The sequence below is a fragment of the Myotis nattereri genome (genome assembly GCF_964212035.1).
Source record: "Myotis nattereri genome assembly, chromosome: 17".
Lineage (NCBI taxonomy): Eukaryota > Metazoa > Chordata > Mammalia > Chiroptera > Vespertilionidae > Myotis > Myotis nattereri.
Genome location: NC_138092.1, coordinates 8,740,696 through 8,761,044, shown reverse-complemented (window position 1 = coordinate 8,761,044; position 20,349 = coordinate 8,740,696). Strand labels below are relative to the sequence as shown.

Here is a 20,349-nt window from a genome sequence, read left to right as displayed (position 1 = left end):
CGAGACAACGACAGGATTTGGGCCACGGGAGCCACCGTACCCGCCTCTCCTCAGCCGTTCTCCGCCGCGCTGGAGAAGGCGGGGCCAGCGACTTCCGGCAGCACCGTGCTTCGGGATAGGCCAAGGTTTGCGGCGCTAGCACTCCAGACACCGGAAGTGCTGCAGTCTCTCCCTCTCCAGAGCCGCCGTCGCCGCCGAGGTTATTGGGCTGCCCCGGAAGTCCTCCGCGCGCCTCTTGTCCGCGGCAAACATGGCGGTGGACTCGGCGATGGAACTGCTATTTTTAGATACTTTTAAACACCCCAGCGCGGAGGTAAGACTTCGCTTCTTGATTCCGACTCCGCTTCTCGACTGTGGGACGCTGACAAAAAACCCTTAGGCATGCCTCGACTTTCCCTCCTGCCGGTGGCCTTCAATCGCGCACGTACACACCCCCTCCCCCCAGCTGGGTGTGGGCACCACGTCTGCGGGAGGGCATCGCTGGCCGGGACATTCCTCTGCGTTATCTTAGGCTCCTGCGTCTTTGGTTGAGTTGGCCGTCCTGCTTGCTTTGCTCCCGTGGCCCCTACCCCCGTCACCGTTGGGCCTTGGGAATACCTTGGTTCTCAGGTTCAGCTCAGGCGGTGGTTGGGAGGGTCTCGGACTGCCCGCGTTTGACAGCTGTTCCGGAGACCGAGCAGGTCAGATGGCTTCGTCATCCCTAAATCCCTGCTCCCAGGTCCTCCTTCTAACGGGACTTGGGCTGCCCAGGTGTGACGCTCGTTCGGTTTAGGGTTCGCCCATTAGGACATGACATATGTGCACGGATCGGCTTTTGCGTGGAGGCTGCCTGCGGGGAGGGGATATTCAGATATTATAGTCCAGCTAGTGTAGTCGTTTTGAGAGGCGAAGGTGGGGGATGGTGGCATAATCTTTTCGAAATAAACTGAACATTAAGAACGAACATTACTCACTTATAAAATAGACTTAATAATAGTGCCTGCCACATAAAGCTGAATCATATATCAAAAATGATTTCGATATTAAAGAGGTTGACACGTACCAGGTACACAGCAAATGCTCGGTAAAACTTAGCCAGTGTTAATATTACCCCTGTGACTAGTGCTATTGTTATAATCATTGCTTTATTATTATTATTACTGTTAACTGTTCACTTTCTCTATTTCTCAGTATGATCATCTGAGGTGGGTGGACATTAAATCCATAAACAACTGTAAAAGTACTTTTGCGCCACCCGTGCAGCGGTTCTCAACCTGTGGGTCGCGACCCCTTTGGCGGTCGAACCACCCTTGCACAGGGGTCGCCTAAGACCATCCTGCAGATCAGAGATTTACGTTACGATTCATAACAGTAGCAACATGACAGATATGAAGTAGCAACGAAAATCATTTTATGGTTGGGTCACAACATGAGGAACTGTATTTAAAGGGCCAGAAGGTTGAGAACCACTGGTTAGGGCAACACAGAAGAGCAGGAGAGTGTCAGTTCTTAGCCTGTTTTGGAAAAAGCATGGGAGCGGGGAGATCAACGTCATGATTTCGTCAAGACTGGCTTAGAAACCAGCAGGGAACTTGGCATAGCACCGCTGTGTTGTGTACACACAACTGGGACATTATTAAACATCTAACATGGGGGGGGGGGGGAAGAATGCACATTAAGTCCATAGAGAAATTTTAAAAAAACCTCGGAACCCACATTTTCTTTCAGTGTAAACGTAATCATTTTAGAGAACTGTTCTTTCTTTGAAGATAGTCGTGATAGTGGGTAGTGGTTGTCTCTTCATGCGTTACTTGACAAAGTAAAAACTCAACAACGTTGGCTTTCTAATTATGTTAACAAGAGGTTTATGGGTCTATAAAAAAAGTTTGGAAACTTTAGCATGTTTTACTAACAATGAATTCATTTGTGGTCGCTCATTTCATGTGGGTCAGTTAGCTCTCTTTAGTGATTGTACTTTTCTGACTAATTACAGCGAGGCTTTAGAAAACTCATGATGGAGGCAGTAGAGTTGGGTCAGAACAAACCTATTATGTGTACAGAAAGTAGAGAACAGTTAACAAGGAAAGAAACAAGCATATGATGAACTAGTGTAGGAAAATTGGCGCTCACCACTTACATATCTAAGAAGCTCATATTTCTTTACTTTTAGACAAACATTGAGGACCAGGAGAGGATAGGACCAGTTGTGTGGTAGTAAATACCTTCTTCTGGCAATGATTGGGAAAGGCTTAATAGAGATCATATTTGATCTGAGTCTTGAAGAAGTAGACTTTTGGGGGGGGGGAGATATGGAATATTGAGATGTTTGTTCTTAAGACGTTTATAACTTAAGTATTGGAGATTAGATCCACAACATTATAATTCAAGTTAGAATGTTACGATTGCATGAAGAGACTGAGTGGGAATTCCTTGGGGTTTATCACCTTTATTTCCAAAATGCCCATCGCTTGCTGACATATTAGGACCTTAATATTTTCTAGCTCCCTCTGTTGGTTCAATTAAAGGCTATGCGATTTTAGAGGTGGGAGAGATCACTCTTCATTTGAGATTATCAGGGAAGAGTTCATCAAGGCAGTTGGCGTATGGACTTGGTCTTTGGTGAAAGATCTGTTCCACAGTTGTAGACAGGAGGGCATTCTGGAGTAGTCACTCTTCCATAGTGTATGCGGAAAGGAGCAGTACGCAGTGACACCCGAATGACAGTTCTAAGCCAGATCATAGAAGTTGTTGAATGCTCAGCAAAGGAGTGTAAACTTTATTTTGTAGGAAATGGGTAGCTTTTAAGCAGGTAAGTTATATGATTAGTAAAACATATTAGGTAGGTTAATCTATCAGTAATATCTAAAATGATTCAGAAATATTTAGAGGTGACAAATCATGATGAAAAGATTAGAGGAGTAGTGAAAGCTGGAGTTAGCAAATGGGCAGTAATCATTGTTAGCTTTTTTAAAAAAATGTTTTTATTGATTTTTAGGTAGGAAGGAAGGGAAAGGGGGAGAGAGAGAGAAACATCAGTGATGAGAGCGAATCATTGATTGGCCCTGATTTGGAATCAAACCATAACCTCCTGGTCATAGGTTGATGCTCAGCCACTAAGCCACACTGGCTGTGCTATTTTAGTAAATTTTAATTTCATTATAGAAAAATTAAAAATTATATAAAAGCAAAAGCTTTCATAGTTTCACTTTTCTTAGTCTCAGCTATTATTAATTGAAACAGTTTTTTTTCCAAGTCCTCTAGTAAATACATACAGGGTAGGGCAAAGGTAGGTTTACAGTTGCAAGTATGTGAAAGTTTGTTTTCGTATTTTTTTTTTTAAAGCTTGACTCTTTTTTTTTAAAAAAAAAAATATATTTTATTGATTTTTTACAGAGAGGAAGGGAGAGAGATAGAGAGCCAGAAACATCGATGAGAGAGAAACATCAATCAGCTGCCTCCTGCACATCCCCCACTGGGGATGTGCCTGCAACCCAGGTACATGCCCTTGACCGGAATTGAACCTGGGACCCTTCAGTCTGCAGGTCGACGCTCTATCCACTGAGCCAAACCGGTTTCGGCTGTTTTTGTATTATTTATTAATGTATTTTCTATATGAACAACTGTAAATGTACTTTTGCTCAACCCTGCATATGCTTAAATGTATGCACCCATCATCCACTTTAATGTACTGATACTGTAATATTATTTTGTGATATCTTTTACTTAACGATGTGTAATGCATCTTTATAAATCAAGATGTACACCTATATAACATTTTAAAAGCAAGCTTGACTTGTAAACAATTAAATTTTTTTGATATTTTTTTCATTGATTTCAGAGAGGAAGGGTAAGGGAGAGCTAGAAACATCAATGATGAGAGAGAATCATTGATTGGCTGTCTACTGCACGCTCCCCACTGGGGACTGAGCCTGCAACCTAGGCATGTGCCCTGACCAGGAATCAACTGTTGACCTCCTGGTTCGTAGGTTGATGCTCAACCACTGAGCCACGCCAGCCTTTTTTTTTTTTTTTTTTTTGACTAGGTAGTACATGTATGAGGTACAAATTCAAAAGGTACAAAAGGGTATACAGTAGCCCAGCTGATTGGAGATTTGGGATATACAAGGGAGAGGCACCTATCTAGACTTGATCTGGCTCATCTTTCAAGATAAAGTTGACATCTGAAAGGCGTGACAGAGGAGGTGGGAAGATTCTAGAGCAGCGGTTCTCAACCTGTGGGTCGCGCCCCTTTGGGGGTCGAATGACCCTTTCACAGGGGTCGCCTAAGACCATCGGAAAACACATAGATAATTACATATTATTTTTATGATTGATCAATATGCTTTAATTATGTTCAATGTGTAACAATGAAAATACATCCTGCATATCAGATATTTACATTACGATTCATAACAGTAGCAAAATTACAGTTATGAAGTAGCAACAAAAATAATTTTATGGTTGGGGGTCACCACAACATGAGGAACTGTATTAAAGGGTCTCGGCATTAGGAAGGTTGAGAACCGCTGTTCTAGAGGGACATTTACGAGGAAATTTCCAGTTGGCAGTTGGATATAGTGGTCTGGGGCTCAGGAGGGAGGTCCTAGATGGAGATAATGGATTTGGAGTTGACTTTTGGCAGCAGATGAAATCTTATTTCTTGTATTTATGTTGATTATACTTAGCTATTCTGTCCTACTTTCCTCCCCTGTTTTGCCCTGTAGCCGTGATGAATTATGCTTGCAGTTACTTGACCCTTCCACATTCTTATTTGCTTTCCTTTTGTGCATACTTCTTCCTTTGCCTGGAAAGATCTTCCTTCTCTTACACTGATTGTTTCCTTGAAGAATTAATTAGCTCAGGTTCTACTTCTTTGGGGAAAACTTACCCCCTTTCCCCCAAATCTGAGTTAGGTAAGTACCCCTCGGAATTTTCATAGTTTCCTGTGTGAGTCTGTATCTTAGTAAGTTATTTGTCTACCACAATAGATTGTTCCTTAATGGCAGAGGTTGTCTTTCCTTTGTATCCACAGGACCTAGTATAATTTGAGACATAATAGACATTTAATAAATGTTTAGAAATAATTATTGAATAAAAGTCATAGCATCTAATACAGAAAATTTTCTATTTATGAACAAAATAGATTTTGAAAGGCTGTAAAAAGCTTAAGTTCATTTTTGTAGGTCCATAGTGTCTTATACCCTAACTACTACCAATGCCATTCGTTAATTAGTGGCAGGCAGGGTAGAGGAGGATAGAATTGATAAACTTTTGTTCTAAGCTTCTTTTGTAAAATATTAATGAGAATTTATAACCATGTCAGTAAAGGAGCTTCTGTGTACAGTCATGTTGCATAACAACATTTTGGTCAATGACGGACTGGATATATGACATTATGTCTTTGCGAGTTAAAGCATTTTAATAATAAACATATTAAAATTTCTATGCCCTATATATTTAACTATAATCTCTGAGGTGTTTTTTTTAAAATATATTTTATTGATTTTTCACAGAGAGGAAGGGAGAGAGATAGAGAGTCAGAAACATTGATGAGAGAGAAACATCGATCAGCCGCCTCCTGCACATCTCCCAGTGGGGATGTGCCCACAACCTAGGTACATGCCCTTGACCGGAATCAAACCTGGGACCTTTCAGTCCGCAGGCCGACGCTCTATCCACTGAGCCAAACCGGTTTCGGCATATAATCTCTGACTTTAAATTGCAAAATTGGGATGCCATCCCTCTGTCACATATTAGGAAAGACAAACTTGAACAATATTTTGGTCTGTTGATATGCATAATATTCTTTGCAGCTTCGAGAGAGACCGAAGACTCGGTCTTTCTAGATGCAAATAATGTGAACCATTCTTCTCATTATGAACTTTGACCACTAGGTAATGAAGACTGACTGAACTCCTAAGAAAAATCAATGTAAAATAGTCCAAAAACAGTGTGAAACTTTCTTTTAAAATTATTGATTACAAGAGCTTCACTTGTTTGATCTTATGTCAAATGATAGAAAGAAATAAGTATATACTAAATTTATGCTATCCATTTCTTTTATTATGATAAACTTAGTTTGTGTAATTTTTTCTTTTTTAAATTTCAGAGAGGGTTTGCCTCAACTATTCTGTGCCTTGATATTATTTAGTGTGTTACGTTTAAGAGATTAAGCTAATTTTAATACAGATCCACAATCCCTTATAATTCAGAAATTATAAAATGCTAGAAAAATCTGCCCTGAATTCATTTGAGCATGTAATCTGATCTGAACTGACATGATGCTAGTTCGAATCTTTATTTAGTGTGAATGTTTATATATGTAACTGCAGAAATATTAATGTTTTATGGAAAGGTACTGTCCCAGAAGCCACTGTGGGTGTTAAATAATAAGCAGTATTTGTATCATATTAGCTTTTTAAAGATCTGAAAAAGTCAGGATTCTAAAAGGTATCTGACTTCAGAGGTTTCCAGTAAGGGATTGTAGGTCTGTATTGGCCTAAGCAAAACATCAGGGAGGAAAATACGCTGTAGAAAATGTTATTATACAAATGGAAAGATTTAACTAGGTACATTTTATCATCAGCTATTTTAAAAAAGAATGATTTATATAGTATTATAAGTAATATAATAGCAATGTTTTAATGATAAGGAGTTTATTTTAAGATTATTTGTGACATTCTGAATGAAACAAATTGAAGATGAATAATTTTTTTTGAAGATGAGTAAATTTTGACTTAGACAGTGTTTTACTTACAGTATGTCCTTCCCCTCCCCTTTTTAAAGCAAAGTTCTCATATAGATGTGGTTCGTTTTCCATGTGTGGTTTATATCAATGAAGTCCGAGTCATACCCCCAGGAGTAAGAGCCCATAGCAACCTGCCTGACAATAGAGCATATGGGTAAGTCAGCTTTCCTTTTAAAAGTATTTTTGACTAAAGGTTTTCCTAGTAATATTTTTTTTGGTAATTTATGTATTTTTTTAAAAAATTATTGAATTTATTGGGGTGACATTGGTTAAAAAATTATATAGATTTCAGTAGAAACATTCTTTTTTTTTTTTTCTCAAGGAAAGAAAATTGATGTTTTATTATAAGTTTTAGAAAAATGAGAGGGGGAAACTTCCTAACTCATTTTATTAGGCTGGTATCACCTTAAGCCAGATAAAGACAGCATAAGGAAAGGTAACTATAAGTCCATTTTACTTATGAACAATATGTAAAAATCCTAAACAACATCCTATCTAATAAAGAGGGAATATGGTAATTGACTGCCCAGCCCTCAAAGATGGCGGTGCCCACAGCCAATAAGGAGGGAATGTGCTTATTGACTGCCACGCCCTCAAAGATGGCAGCGCCCACAGCCACAAGATGGCCAGCAGGGGAGGGCAGTTAGGGGTGACCAGGCCAGCAGGGAAAGGCAGTTGGGGGCGACCAGGCCGGCAGGGGAGGGCAGTTGGGGGTGATCCGGCTGGCAGGGGAGTGGTTAGGGGGTGATCGGGCTGGCAGGCAGAAGCGGTTAGGGGCAATAAGGCAGGCGAGCGGTTGGGAGCCAGCAGTCCCAGATTGTGATAGGGGTGTCCTAATGCTGGTTTAGGCCCGATCCCCTGAGGGGTCCCAGATTGGAGAGGGTGCAGGCTGGGCTGAGGGACACTCCCTTCCCCCAGTGCACAAATTTTGTGCACTGGGCCTCTAGTATATATAACTAAATCAATCAGTATGTTACAAATATTGGATCAAGTAAGGATGATTTATTTAGCTTCAGAAATTCTGTCAATGTAACTCACTGTATTGACTAAATAGAACTCTAATAGTGATCTTGATAAATGCAGCAAAAGCTTTTGATAAATTTCAATATTTATTAATGATTATAAAACTTCTGCATGCTCAGCTTCTGCCAGTAGAGTTATATGCTTCCGAAGCCTCAGTTGTGTTTGTTTCCAAAGCTCTTCATACCAATTGTCTTTGCTATTTGAATTATGTAATTTAGTTAAATGTTATATAAACAAAAGCATTTTAATTGTGAAGAACTGTTGCTCTGAAAGTTCAATTTAATGTCTTAGAAACACTTGTTAAAGACAAGTCAATAATAAATTTTACTATAAGATCTTTGTATTCCTTGTCATAGCTAAAAGCAAAGGTTTTGGTCCTATATCAAAAGAAGCATATTTTTAAATGCAAAATTTTAAGATAATATTTTTTAAGTAAAAATATCAACAAAATAAATCCTAAATCTTTATGTTGCATTGTAAATTGACTCTAGGTTTTCTGTATAATTCATATATCATTATAAACTTAAAAAGAGTAATTACTTGGCCTAAGTATTAGTTTAAAATTTTTCTTCTTCATTCATTTTCCTTTAAATTAGTGGAAATAGGTTTATAGTAATTTCCCAAAATATTCTAGGGTGGCATAATGTAGTAGATGAAGTATTTTTAATCTTTTTCCTTGAAAATAAATAAGAATTAGTCTGAATATTTAGAAATATATTTTTATTATGTAATTACACTTTTTAATACTATTTTAATAATAATCAGTTTTCCTGACTTATTGACAATCTTCTTAGCCTGGTACATATGTCTTTTTAAAAATATGTAGCTTCACATTAGCCATTAGTTGTACTTAGCAAGTTGTTATTTGAAGCTTCTCTTTTTTTAGGCTCTGTTGAAAATAAAATGCAACACATGGTCACAAACATGGAGTTGCTGATAATTTTATAACAACTGATATAAAACAGGAATTTGATCTTTGTAATATGAATATTCATCCTTTGATTTTAATTACATGAATTGGAGATCTAAACTAAATTTTGGTTGTGGAAACATGAATATGTATATAATAAATATAACTATATGGATTTTTAGCATATAGCCTATGTATTAAACTTATGTATCAATACCACATTTCATTATGTGCATGCTGTGATAGTTCATTTTCTATTATGTGGAGTTAAATCAGCTACTTAGTGGTGTTATGGTACAGATTCAAAGTTAAGGACTCATTTTTTCATAATTGTGATATAAAATCTTCACATATTTTCAGGTCATTCAAAAGTAAAACAAATGCAAAACAAAACAAGAATGTTTGATGTTTAAGCTGAGAAATCATTATGATTGACTCTTTTTTTCCATGTTTAAGGAAATAAAAATTAATGTTTTTTATAATTTCTTTTCTTCCTACTTTTCCTATAAAGGGAGAATTTGTAGAAGGGAAAGGAGTAATGATAGTGTATCCTGCAGTCTACTCTAATTGTATTGCTTTTGGTTAAGAACGGTCTATTAGTTGTCTATTTCTGCATAACAAATTAAGTGAGTTTAGCAGCCTAAAACAGTAAAACATTTATTATCTCACTATTTCTGAGGGTCAGGAATCTGGAAGTAGCATAGTTGGCTCAAGTTTCCTCTTGAGGTTATGATTAAGCTATGGGCCTGGCTGCAGAGTCCAGAGATTTGACGAGGGCTGGAGGATTTGTTTTGAACTCTCCTGTTGGCAGGAGATTTTAGTTCCTGGCCAGGAGATCGTCTCTTTGAGGTGCTCATGTCAAACATGGAGTCCTCAAGAGTTATTTAAATCTTAGGAATATTATATCTTAATTCTAGAATTGATCTTAAATTTGTAATTACATTTTTTTGGTTATAATTTGAACTGTATATTGCAAAGGCTGACATTTTCAACTTTGTTTTATTCACAGGGAGACATCTCCGCACACGTTTCAGTTAGACTTATTCTTTAACAATGTAAGCAAACCAAGCGCCCCTGTTTTCGATAGATTGGGAAGGTATGTACCTACTGGGTAATTTCACCAGAAACTCATGAATTAGTAAACAAGCCTCTTCATTTTTTAGATAGACGAAGGTTATATTTGGTGGTAGACTCCAGACCCCAGGGTGTAATTTTATCAGTTGGCAATATTAAAGAAGTGACATGCTCCTAAAAAGATGTTGAGTTTATTTACAAAATAAAATTTTAACTGTATGAAACATTAGCCATCTTTTGTTTGCTTTTTATGGGTGTATTCATTTCTTATACATATCATGATTTGATAATAACCTAATTTGGAAAAGATTGCCTTTTGATTCTTATTAAACTATGTAAGTATATTGAAAGCTAATGTTTTGTCTGTTTTTTATATCACACTACTGCATAATTTAAAATTCCAATGAGAATTTTGTTAATAGGTAATTCCTTTTTGGATTATTTAATACGTGTAGGTATTATTAAAACTAGTTGCTGTGATTTCTGCAAAATAATTGACCATTAAATGGGTTTACTTAGAATTCATTTATAAAATAAAAAATTTAAAAGGCAGGAAAAAAGGAAACATTTCTATGTTTATCAGGAATTAACAGTTTTTTTAGACTTAGTCTTTCATTGATTATTAAATTATATTGATAATTTAACCTTTTAATGATGAGAAGCTAGATAATCTGAAGCAGCTAATTTTTAATATTGTAGAATGTTTTTCTTATGTCAGTATCTATTTGATAAAAATAGGTGCCTTTTTAAATTTTGGTCCCAGTATAGTAAATTTTTTGAAGACTATAATGCTATGGTTCTTTACTCTGGCTGTACATTAGAATTGCTTGGGGGATTTTTAAAAAATACTGATACCTATATTCACCCCAAATCAATTGTATTAGAAATCTCTACAGGGTTCTGTTTATACTTAAACACACACACACAAAACACTTTGGGGGGAGTAAATAAAACCCAAACTTTGTAGTTTATTAAATTAAAATTTAGCATGGTTTTATTAAAATATATGAAACTAGGAAGACTTCTTCATGAACTGTAATGTTCAGTATTTGAGCCTATATATTTATTTCTACTCTTTTGGCAGCCTGGAATATGATGAGAATACGTCTATCATCTTTAGACCCAACTCAAAGGTAATTGTGGAAATAATTTTTCGATTTGTTACTGTTTGTTTTCACCTCCATTCAGAGTTTTTGGTCCAAGTAAACCAGTGATGCAGATTGTCAGCTTATTTGCGGGATATCATCATTACTTTCCTCTTGTATCCAGAAACTATTTTAAAATGGAGCAAAGACAGTGTAATGTCATTCTTGACCTATAAAGCTCTTTTTTCTCCTAATTTTATATTTGCGTCAGGAAGAGGCCAGTGTCTGTGCTTTCCTTCTTATATGTAGGTGGGCAAGTTCAGAAGATGATAAATAGGTCATCTTATTTGCAGAATAAAAATATTAAACACTATTGTGCCTTAGTTAAGGTTTCCTAAAAAATACATATTTCATATTTCTTTCTTTCATATCAAAAGTATGCCTTTTTTCTTGATATACCAAATGCCATTCTAGAAGCATCTAGATCTGAATCATGGAAGATCTTAAATGCAAAAATAATTGTGCTCTAGTTTGAAATTACTCAGCACACTGTTTTTGGTGGGGTATGGGTGTTTAATCCTCTGAGCCCTGTTTGGATTTAAAATTTCCTTCCTTATTTCTTTATCTTCCTTCTAATTGGATTTCTGTTTAGAGTCTGTTAATCCGTGGGCATAGTCTTTAAGCCCTTTTTCTTGTTCTCAGTTTCCCTTGACTGGAATTTGCTAGAGTTAGCCAGGAGAATAATAATTTGTTCCTTATTGTACCTCTAGAAGAGGTTATATTACCACTTATTACTTCATCTTTACCTAACATGGTAGAGTGTAACAGGAACTCAGAAGTCATGGGCTAGTCCAGGTTTTTCTACTAGCACTCTGATTTTCTTATTTGTTGGTAATATTTGCTCTGACTACCTCTCATAGTTATTGTGAATATAGAGGAATTAATGTAGATAAGTTCTGGAAAAAATTGTCATTTTTATTTTATAAGAGTATTGAAGATTAATGTCATTGATAAAGTCTTTGATCATTTTAGGAGAAAGTTTTGCATATTAATGTATTTTAAATAAAAGATGTAACATATATAAATATATGTCCTCCCTCAATTTATTGTCTTCAAATCTTTGGTAATCATTCACCCCATTTAACATTTGTGAGCAGATTAGTGACACATACACCGTGGTGTCATGTCATGTGTCACGCTGTAGGACTTTGTTGTCTAATGAATAATCCCATCCACCCACAGAGCAAAAACAATTCGTTTAATGCTTTGTAAGTACAACATGGCTACATAAAATATTACCTGCATGTTTGAGTTGGGCATGTAAAAAGAATGCTATACAATATTATGGACTTTATAAATGTTGAGGATGAGCACAATTTATACTTTTGTGCATCTCCATGACCCCTGTAACTATTGGAATTTAATTAATTAATTGGCAGTAACTCCCACTTAAGTTCACTCTCATTTCTAATCCCTTAGTTAGGAATCTGTTATGCTTTTTGAACAGGATTCACATATGGTGTGGGACTGGTGATGTCCTTGAGACAGGGTTAGAGATGGTAACTCTAGAGGGCCATATAAAAGCTGTGCCTCTGGATGAATTTTCACCAATATTGACCTTCGCATTTTCAGCATACGTTTAAGGACTTTAATTGAACCACAAAGTAATTTGATATCAGTTTACTTCTAGCATATTAAAACATTAATTTGAAAGATATTTTCCCCTAACAAATCAGGTGAATACTGACGGTTTGGTGCTAAGAGGCTGGTATAATTGTCTGACACTGGCAATATATGGATCAGTGGATAGAGTGATAAGTCATGACAGAGACTCTCCACCACCACCACCTCCACCTCCACCACCTCCTCAACCACAACCAAGTTTGAAAAAGAATCCAAAACATGGTGAGAACTTTAAACTTGCTTTTGTCAGTGACATTTATGTTGATTATAGCAGGAAAAAGGTAATACAAAGAGCTCTTCTATCTTTTGAACGTTGCTTAGGACTTGACAAGGTATTTATCAGTTTCCCATTCTTTCCTATAAGAGTTTCTTTTTATATTGGTTACATTTTATTTTCTTCCTCTACTTTCCTACAATGCTTCTAAAAATTATTTTTAAAAATGTAAATATGTAAATGATAATATAATCAAGTGGGTATTCATAGTTTACTGTAAAAATTATCTCTAAAAGAATTGAAGAAGCCTGGCCGGTGTTGCTCAGTGGTTGAGCCAGAAGGTCATGGTTCGATTCCTGGTCAGGGCACATGCCTGGGTTCCAGGCTTGATCCCCAGTAGAGGGTGTGCAGGAGACAGCTGATCAATGATGTTTCTCTCATTGATGTTTCTGCCTTTCTGTCCCTCTCCCTTCCTTGCTCTAAAATCAATAAAAACATTTTAAAAAAAGAATTGAACAATAGGCAATAAATTTGGTGTATATTTTTGGGATATTCATTTTAAAAAATAATTTTTTATTTTTCAATTACAGTTGTCATGTAATATTATTAGTTTCAGGTGTACAAGCCAGTGATTTATTTATATAACCCACAAAGTGATACCCTAATTAATCTTGTACCCATCTGACACTATACATAGTTAATTCAATACTATTGACCATATTTTCTATGTTGTACTTTATATATATCCCCATGATTATTCTGCAACTGCCAGATTGTGCTTCTTTTTTTTTTAAGCTGCTTATTTTTCCAGAACCAGAATCCAATCAAGCATTTGGTTGTCTTTTAAGTTTTTGGAAACATAGAACAATCATCCCTGACCCTTTTTTTTTTTTTTTTTTATTTCAGAGAGGGAGGGAGGGAAGGAGCGAGGGGGGGGCGGGGGAGAGAGAGAGAAAGAGAAACATCAATGATGAGAGAGAATCATTGATTGGCTGCCTCCTGCATGCCCCCTACTGGGGGGGGATTGAGCCTGCAACCCAGGCATGTGCCCTTGGCCGAATCGAACCCGGGACCCTTCAGTCCGCAGGCCGACGCTCTATCCACTGAGCCAAACTGACTAGGGCCAGTTTGTACTTCTTAATCCCTTCACCTTTTTCACCCATCTCTGCAGTTCTCCTCCCATCTGGCAGAAGTGAAAATGTTCTCTGTATCTGAGTATACTTGTTTATTTTATTTTTTAGATTCCACATATAACTGAAACCAAATGGCATTTGTCTTTCTCTGTCGGACTTATTTCACTCAGCACAGTACACAGGTGCATCTGTTCTGTTGCAGATAGCAAGATTTTATTGTTTCTTGTGGCTGAGTCATATTCCATTATATGTACCCTTCATCCTCTTTGTTGAAGTATTAATAGATCATTCTTTTTTTATATATGTTTTATTGATATTTTTACAGAGAGGAAGGGAGAGGGATAGAGAGTTAGAAACATCGATGAGAGAGAGACATCGATCAGCTGCCTTCTGCACACTCCCTACTGGGTATGTGCCAGCAACCAAGGTACATGCCCTTGACCATAATCGAACCCGGGACCCTTCAGCCCACAGGCTGACGCTCTATCCACTGAGCCAAACCGGTTAGGGCTGTATGAATGTATTATAGTCTAGTTAACCAGTCAGTCATTGAAGGATATTTAGGTAGTTTCCAGTTTTTGATTGTTGCACATAAAGCTGGTGTGAACATTCATGTACACCTTCCTGCGGAAAAATAAGTTAATTTCTCTGGGGTAATGTCCAAGAGTATACACATTATATTTTGGTATGTGGAAAGTCAGAAACTCTAACTTTCATTAATATAAATTAGCAAAATTTCTATTTGACATCAGGACAGAAAAGTTGATCAATAAGTCCTGAAGATGAAAAACTCAAATCATGAGTAGTATTTTTGTCATGCATTCATTTCTCTATACTTCAATCACTTGAAAGTTCTTTTTCTGTCTCTAATAAAACTCTAGCTGATGGGGAGAAAGAAGATCAGTTTAATGGAAGCCCTCCAAGACCACAGCCAAGGGGACCAAGAACTCCACCAGGACCCCCTCCACCCGATGATGATGAAGATGATCCTATGCCTTTGCCAGGTACAAATAAAATCAGTGCTAGTTTTTTTTTAACCCTCTTGATTAATGTTAATAGTGCTTTTTGATTAAAGAAAAGGAATTAGATGCTAGTAATAAAATCTTGATGAATGGTCCTCCCCCTTTCTTATTGTGTATAATTCTTTATATTTTTTTGTTGGCATATGAACTTTTTAAAAAAAATCAGTTAATTCATTTAAAGCTGTCACAACATTGCTTTGAAAATAAAGTGTTAATGTGTTATAGTGTTATGCACAGAAGAGTACCAGTAAAAATAAGGACTATATAGTAGAAGAAATAAAAGTCTTCATATTTAATAGATAAGAGGAAAAGAACTAGTTTATGGTGTTAGAACATAAAAATACTTGATTAACTTTGTCTATATAAAGTTGTATAGCATATACTCTTTTTTTTTTTTTTATTATTAGTTAAGGTATTACAAATGTGTCCTCATCCCCCCCTTTAACCCCCAACCTCCCCCAAATATACTCTTAATATTTTTTAAAAACAAGCTTTTTATAAAAAGTATAAGCTTGCCAAAACCGGTTTGGCTCAGTGGATAGAGCGTCGGTCTGTGGACTGAAGGGTCCCAGGTTCGATTCCAGTCAAGGGCATGTACCTGGGTTGCGGGCACATCCCCAGTAGGAGATGTGCAGGAGGCGGCTGATCGATGTTTCTCTCTCATCGATGTTTCTAACTCTCTATCTCTCTCCCTTCCTTTCTGTAAAAAATCAATAAAATATATTTTTTAAAAAAAGTATAAGCTAAATCATTCAAAATGTCACTAATTGCAGTTTCCAATCCTGCTGCCTCATGTTATTTAAACTATTAAAATAATCTGTGCCTTGAGGATCTGAATAGATGTTTTTGTAAAAAGGACATACAGATGTCCAATAGACATATGAAAAGATGCTCAACATTAATCACCAGGGAAATGCAAATTAAAACCACAATTAGCTATCACCTCACACCTGCCAGAGTAGCTGTCATCAGTAAATCACCAAACAACAAGTGTTGGTGAGGTTGTGGAGAAAAGAGAACTCTCATGCGTAGTTGATGGGAAGATAAATTAGTGCAGCCACTATGCAAAACAGTATGGAGGTTCCTCAGAAATTAAAAATAGAACTATCTGAGTCAATAATTCCACTTCTGGGTATTTATCCTAAAAAATCCAAAACACTAATTTGAAAAGATATATGCACTCACATGTTTATTGCAGCATTATTTACAGTAGCCAAGATATGGAAGCAATCTAGGTGACCATTGTTAGACAAATGGAAAAAGAAGAGATGATAAATATATACAATGGAATATTACTCAGTCATAAAAAAAGAATGAAATCTTACTACTTGCAACAACATGGATGGACGTAAAGGGTAATGTGCTAAGTCAGACAGAGAAAAAAACAAAACCATATGATTTCACTTATATGTGGAATCTAAAAAGAAATAAATGAAGAAACAATAAACTTATAGAGAACGAATTGATAGTCGCCAGATGGAAGGGGTTAGGAGAATGGGTGAAGGTGAAAGGGGTTCAGAAGTACAGATTGCCAGTTATAAATTGGTCATGGGGATATAAAGTAGAGCATTGGGAATACAATGAGTATTGTTGGAATAACTGTGTATGGTGTCAGACAGTTACTAGACTTATCAGTGTGATCACTTTTTAAAGTATATAAATGTCTAATCACTCTGCTGTACACCTGAGACGCATACAATAATATTGTATGTTGTAAATGAAAAGTAAATTTTAAAAAATAATCTGTGTCTGAAATCAATTTTTCAGTGTCTGGTGACAAGGAAGAGGATGCTCCACATAGAGAAGATTACTTTGAGCCCATTTCTCCTGATCGGAATTCTGTTCCCCAAGAAGGTCAATATTCTGATGAAGGAGAAGTAGAAGAGGAACAGCAAGAAGAAGGAGATGATGATGAGGATGATGTGGATGGAGAGGAAGAAGAGGATGAGGATGAGGATGATCGCCAAACAGTAGACAGTATTCCTGAAGAGGAAGATGAAGAGGAAGAAGGTGAAGATGATGAAGAAGGTGAGTTATAAGGACTTTTTGGTTTTAAGTGCTAGAAGCTAATTTGATGTACCTTTGAACTATGCAAAAGAATTTATAATAAACACTATAGGCCCGATGCACGAAATTTGTGCAAGGGTAGGCCTTTGCAGCCCTGGCTGCCTCCCGGCCGCAGCTGCCAGGGCCCTCACAGCTCCTGCTGTCTCGCGGCCCCGCCTCCTGCCCACAACTGCCTTGGTCTGGCGCTGCCTGCGTCTGCCACCACACACCTCTGGTCCCCTGGTTCTGCAGAGCCCCCCAATCGATTGCTCCGCAGAGGGTGGCCTGGGCTTCCCTGTTTGGGGCATTCGCGGAGCCCCCGAATTGATCACTCCGCTGGCCTGTGGCCTGAGCCTCCTTCTGCGGGGCGATTGCAGCCCCCCTCCCGCCCCCCCCCCAGCAATCACAGCCCACCCACCTTGGCTGGCCTGTTGCCAGTGCGTGTCATAGCCATAGCATCTGGACGGTCCTTCTGCTGTTTGCTCTTTGGTCGATTTGCATACTATGCTTTTATTATTATAGATAGGCATTTAAGAAACCCAAGGGTTGGAATATAACTGGGCTTCCAGGCTTGACTAGAGGTTGGATTTCCGTCTTTGCTTTATATTGTTATTTTATATTCTGTCAACTAGTTTTTCTATTCACCCCACAGCTTTAATCTCCTCTTTTTATTCAACCAGTTTACCTGGCTGTATCTCGGTTCCATTTCCAGTTTCCTGGGAGGGAGATTTTGTTTGGCTTGCTACGCTATAAGTTGCTCTTTGATACCATCAGCTTTGATCAGGGAAGCAGGGTCATGCAGCAAATACATAGTGACTAAGAGTAAGGAATGTTGTTGTAAGATGCGTGGAGTTCCTAAAGATGTCTGCCTCCTAGGTATTTCAGCAAAAAGTTACATTACTTTTAGAAATTCAGGGAGAAAAGAATCTCAGTACAGAAATATGTGATGGCATGATGCTAAAGACTACTTTAAGCTTTGCTTTTTTTAGAAGCAAAAACAGAAAGATACTCAAGCTCTTGGACTCCTCATTTGTCCAAGAAATGGCATATAATGTTAAAGCATTTATGCAAAATGACAGATAATCTGCCTTGTTTTTTTCTAAAATAGTGAAGATTAGAGTTATTCTGCATGAGAGTGAGGCTCATTTCAGCATCACAGAGGCCCTTTTACAAGGTATAAATAATTAGGTTGAGTGATATTTTCTTTTTAAAGAAGAGCCTTTTTAAAAAAAAAATAGTTTATTGGTTTTTAGAGAGAGAGGGAAAGAGAGAAACATCAATGTGAGAGTGCAACATCAAATGGCTGCCTCCTATACACCCCCTACCAGGATTTGAATCTGCAACCTGGGCATGTTCCCTGATCAGGAATCGAACTGACAACCTCTTGGTGCATGGGATGGTATCCAACCAACTGAACCATACCTGCCAGGGCGAGTGATACTTTTTTAGCTTTTCCCATTCCCAGAACATCAAGTAATCCTTTTTTAGATGTATTGTAATTTGACTGGCAAATAGTAGTTAGATTTCAGATAGACTGTTTTCTTTATCGTAGGACATTTTAGTAGAGAAGGTGAGAGACTAAGTCTAGTTAATTTCGAATTTTTTTGTGTGTGAGGAAAAGATACCTGTAGCATATTTAGTTGTAAAGCTGAGCAGAGATAATAGAAGACTTTGTTTATGAAGTTTCTTATAATTATTATAAATGTTGGTAATTATTAAGATATTGGGGCAGAAGTTAATTTTGTTGAGGAAATTCATTCTTATTTTTGCCATGCTATTAAACTGTTTTTGACTAATTAGATTTTTTCCATGAAACAACAATGATGTAATATTTAAATATTATCCAAACTGATTTTCAGGGGATGATGGTTATGAACAAATTTCCAGTGATGAAGATGGAATTGCTGACTTGGAACGTGAAACATTTAAGTATCCAAACTTTGATGTTGAATACACTGCAGAAGACTTAGCTTCGGTTCCTCCTATGACATACGATCCATATGATAGGGAACTTGTGCCACTTTTATACTTCAGCTGTCCATACAAGACGACTTTCGAAATTGAAATCAGTAGAATGAAGGATCAAGGTCCAGAAAAAGAAAACTCAGGGGCAATAGAAGCCTCAGTGAAGTTAACTGAACTGTTAGATTTATATCGGGAAGACAGAGGTGCAAAATGGGTAACGGCTTTAGAAGAAATTCCAAGTTTAATAATAAAAGGATTAAGTTATTTGCAATTGAAAAACACGAAACAAGACTCCTTTGACCAGTTGGTAGACTGGACCATGCAAGCTTTAAATTTACAAGTAGCCCTTCGCCAACCCATTGCCTTAAATGTCCGACAGCTCAAAGCTGGGACCAAATTAGTGTCCTCACTAGCAGAATGTGGAGCTCAAGGAGTCATGGCCCTGCTCCAAGCAGGAGTGATCAGTGGATTATTTGAGCTCCTGTTTGCTGATCATGTCTCATCTTCCCTTAAGTTAAATGCTTTTAAAGCTTTGGACAGTGTCATTAGTATGACAGAAGGAATGGAAGCTTTTTTAAGAGGTAGACAGAGTGAAAAAAGTGGCTATCAAAGACTTCTGGAGCTCATACTTTTGGATCAGACTGTGAGGGTTGTCACTGCTGGTTCAGCTATCCTTCAGAAGTGCCATTTCTATGAAATCTTGTCAGAGATTAAAAGACTTGGTGACCATTTAGCAGAGAAGACTTCATCTGTTCAGAACCACAGTGAACCTGATCATGACACAGATACTGGACTTGAAAGAACAAACCCAGAATATGAAAATGAGGTAGAGGCTTCAATGGATATGGATCTTTTGGAATCCTCAAATATAAGTGAAGGGGAAATAGAAAAGCTTATTAATCTCCTGGAAGAAGTTTTCCATTTAATGGAAACCGCACCTCATACAATGGTCCAACCTCCTGTTAAGTCTTTCCCAACGATGGCGCGTATTACTGGACCTCCGGAGAGGGATGATCCATATCCTGTTCTCTTTAGGTAAGGCTGCTTTGATTTGGGGAATTATTTCACAGATGATTAGAGTCAATTAAATGTGGTAGATTTTTTAAAAAAATGTCTGTGTAATGCATATCTGTGTAAGGATACTTGATATTTCAAAATAGCTGTGAGACTGAGAAGTATGTTACAGTGGGTGAACTGCATTTTGTTAGCATTTAAAGTAGTAATAGCAACTTAAGTTAAACACAGAATTATCAACAACAATGCTTATATAAGCACATCTATGAGCAAGAATAAATGAGAAACTGCTGAGTTGCTTTTAGAAAGGTGGTATAAGAGGATGGGTGACATAGGAAGGAGAGCTTTTCTGTATGAACCTCTTTTTACCTTTATTCCTCTAATATATTGTAAGTTAAATTTATATTTTACTAACTTAACTTTAAAGTCCTGGTTAAACATATCTTTAAGTGT

The 20,349-nt window shown here is 37.3% G+C and overlaps 1 protein-coding gene across 1 annotated transcript in view; it reads left to right on the top strand.

Moving 5' to 3' along the window:
- The first annotated feature begins 228 nt into the window (after nt 1–228).
- Nucleotides 229–20,349, top strand: part of VIRMA (vir like m6A methyltransferase associated) — a 49,944-nt gene continuing 29,823 nt past the window's right edge. Inside the window, exons 1-8 of the mRNA XM_081111567.1 lie at nt 229–313; nt 6,766–6,881; nt 9,670–9,756; nt 10,819–10,867; nt 12,556–12,724; nt 14,731–14,853; nt 16,639–16,899; nt 18,777–19,917. Of these exons, the coding sequence (XP_080967693.1) occupies nt 251–313; nt 6,766–6,881; nt 9,670–9,756; nt 10,819–10,867; nt 12,556–12,724; nt 14,731–14,853; nt 16,639–16,899; nt 18,777–19,917 (2,009 nt within the window). The 5' untranslated portion in view covers nt 229–250. The remainder of the gene's footprint in view (nt 314–6,765; nt 6,882–9,669; nt 9,757–10,818; nt 10,868–12,555; nt 12,725–14,730; nt 14,854–16,638; nt 16,900–18,776; nt 19,918–20,349) is intronic.